Genomic DNA, 2990 nt, shown 5'->3' on the forward strand with positions numbered 1-2990 from the left:
TATTTGATTTCATTGTTGTTACACATAGCTGCTATATGTCATTATTTGAAACTTTTGAGAGGTACTATATTCGGATTTGTCTTAAACTTGGCGTGTATAAAACGATTTGACTTAAATTGTTGGATTTGAAAGCATGTCTACTTTCTTGTTGAGATCACTAAAAATGAACTATAATTGTGTAGCTCGTCACTATCCTTCAGTTTATTATTTATTATTATTACTTACTGAGTTGGTTGTATTCATGCTACACCCCGCACTTTGTGTGCAGATACAGGTGTTCCCGGTTATAGCAGGTGTTGATATTTGAGCAGATGATCTCGGAGACTATCGATGTAGCTACATTGCGTTTGCATGCCTTGACTCTCCTTCATTATCTTTATTTGCATTTCAGTTCTTATTCCTTAGGCATTCTAGTAGACTGTTCCTGGTATATATGCTCATGTACTCGGGGACACCCCGATTTTGGGAAGGATTTGTACTACGTTGTGGATTTATTTATGTTTCTAAAAGATTTTTCTTAAATATTAATTTCTTCCGTATAATTTTCAAAGCTTTTATTTTGTGGAACTGGTTGAATAGTTGGCTTGCCTAGTTCCACGATAGGCGCCATCACAACAGTTGATTTTGGGTCGTGACAAGTTGGTATCAGAGCCTAGGTTACATAGGTCTCATGAGTCATGAGCAACTTTAGTAGATTCTTGCAGATTGGTACAGAGACGTCTGTACTTATCTTCGAGAGGCTACAGAACACTTAGGAAATTTCACATTCTAGTACTCTTGTCGTGCAGATTGTTGATTCTGATAACTAAACTTTTGTTATTCTATTCTCTCACAGATGGTGAGGACACCTACTACTGTGTAGGATGGACAGCCACTAGTACCACCAGTCAGGGCCGCGAGAGGCTGAGGTCACGGTAGGGGCAGAGGTGCAGCTTGTACAGTAGCTAGGGCGGCAGCTGCAGATCCTCTAGTTGCCCCAGTTCAGGAGCAGGTTCCAGTTGCGGATGAGCCTGTGGGACCAGCTCAGACACTACCCGTGCCCATTGTGATTCGAGGGCTTCAAGAAGCCTTAGCTATGATTCTGACCGTGTGCACCAGTCTTGCTCAGGCGGCCTCTGTTCCAGCCGTAGCAGCCACTTCGCAGGCCAGGGGAGGTACTCAGACTCCCGCCGCCCGCACACCAGAGCAGGTGATACAGTGACTCCAAACACTGGGGGCACTACCAGCCCAGTCGGTTGCAGCTGCTCAGGCCCATGTGGTTCCTGTTATGTCTGATGATGAGCAGTGGAGATTGGAGAGGTTTAGGAGACTCCAGCCTCCATCTTTCAGTAGTACAAAGGCGGAGGATGCCCAGGGTTTCTTGGACAAGTGTCATAGGATTCTCCGTACAGCAGGTATTCTGGAGACCATTGGGGTCTCGTTAACTAATTTTTAGTTCTCTGGGGCTGCCTTCAGTTGGTGGGAGGCTTATGAGATGTGTAGGCCGGTCGGTACAGCACCACTTACATGGCAGGAGTTCCCTATCCTCTTCCTGGAGGAGTTCGTGCCTCAGTCTCGCAGAGAGGAACTGCGTAGGGAGTTCGAGCAACTTTGTCAGGATGATATGTCTCTGATGCATTACGAGATGAGGTTTGCTGAGTTGGCTCATCATGTAGTCTTGTTGGTTCCCACTAATAGGGAGAGGATTAGGAGGTTCATTCATGGCCTCACGTATCAGCTGCAGTTGCTTATGACTAGGGAGAGGGTGTCAGGTGCTACCTTTGATGAGGTTGTTGATATTTCTCGGCAGATAGAGATGGCCCGTAGATAGGAGCTGGTTAAGAGGGAGGCCAAGAGGCCTCGTAGATAGGGTGGACCCAGCGGTGTTCCTTCTGGGGTCAGTTCCACCATGGTAGGGTCGTCCCTATAGGCATGCTCAGACGGCTCGTCCAGTACACCGTGGTGCATCATCCGGCTATGGTTCTTACAGTTCTCATCATGGCCAGTCATCTCTCAATGCCCTTCCAGCTCAGAGTTTGTCCCATATCTCAATGCCCGATGGTGCGGGAGTTTCCGTACGTATTTCTTGCTGACCTACCGGGCATGCCACCCGACAGGGATATTGACTTTGGTATTAACATAGTGCCGGGCACCCAACCCATTTCTATTCCTCCATACTGTATGGCACCAGTTGAGTTGAATGAGTTGGAAGAGCAACTCCAGGAACTCCTTGAAAAGGGGTTTATTAGGCCTAGTATGTCACCTTGGGGTGCACAAGTTCTGTTTGTGAAGCAAAAGGATGGTACTATGAGGGTGTGCATTGACTATAGGAAGTTGAACAAAGTTACAATCAAGAACAAGTATCTGTTGCCGTGTATTGATGATCTGTTTGACCAGCTTCAGGGAGCGAGGGAGTTCTCCAAGATTGATTTGAGGCCTAGGTATCACCTGTTGAAGATTCGGGGCTTAGATATTCTAAAGACATCCTTCAGGAACTGTTATGGTCATTATGAGTTCCTTGTGATGTCATTTGGGCTGACCAACATCCTAGCAGCGTTCATGCATCTGATGGACAGTGTGTTTCAGCCTTATCTCGACTCGTTTGTTTTAGTGCTCATTGATGATATTCCGGTGTACTCTTGTAGCCAGAAGGAGCATGCCCAGTATTTGAGGATTGTGTTGCAGCGGTTAAGGGAGGAGAAGCTTTATGCCAAGTTCTCTAAGTGTGAATTTTGTCTCAGCTTAGTGGCATTCTTGGGGCACGTGGTGTCCAGTGAGGGTATTCAGGTGGATCCGAAGAAGATAGAGGCAGTTCAGAGTTGGCCCAGACCATCCTCAACTATGGAGATTCGGAGCTTTCATGGCTTGGCCGGTTATTATCGTCGCTTCGTGGAGGGTTTCTGGTCTATTGCATCTCCCTTGACCAAATTGACCCAAAAGAGTGCTCCTTTCAGGTGGTCGGATGAGTGTGAGGAGAGCTTTCAGAAGCTTAAGACTGCCTTCACCACAAC

General features: G+C 46.8%; 1 protein-coding gene across 1 annotated transcript; it reads left to right on the forward strand.

Annotated features, from left to right (window-relative positions):
• Nucleotides 1-1267: 1267 nt before the first annotated feature.
• LOC138896204 (uncharacterized) lies at nt 1268-1810 on the forward strand. Its single transcript, XM_070180991.1, has 2 exons — nt 1268-1368; nt 1456-1810. The coding sequence occupies exons 1-2, from the start codon at nt 1268-1270 to the stop codon at nt 1808-1810; spliced, it is 456 nt and encodes a 151-aa protein (XP_070037092.1).
• The last annotated feature ends 1180 nt before the right edge of the window (nt 1811-2990 follow it).

Source organism: Nicotiana tomentosiformis, chromosome 7, assembly GCF_000390325.3.
Source record: "Nicotiana tomentosiformis chromosome 7, ASM39032v3, whole genome shotgun sequence".
Lineage (NCBI taxonomy): Eukaryota > Viridiplantae > Streptophyta > Magnoliopsida > Solanales > Solanaceae > Nicotiana > Nicotiana tomentosiformis.

Bases quoted from the DNA above. Each gene is read 5' to 3' on its own strand.
- LOC138896204 (XM_070180991.1), top strand. From the start codon at position 1,268: ATGTCTGATGATGAGCAGTGGAGATTGGAGAGGTTTAGGAGACTCCAG. The intron at 1,369-1,455 runs GTGTCATAGGAT...GGCTGCCTTCAG, and splicing joins GCCCAGGGTTTCTTGGACAA to TTGGTGGGAGGCTTATGAGA.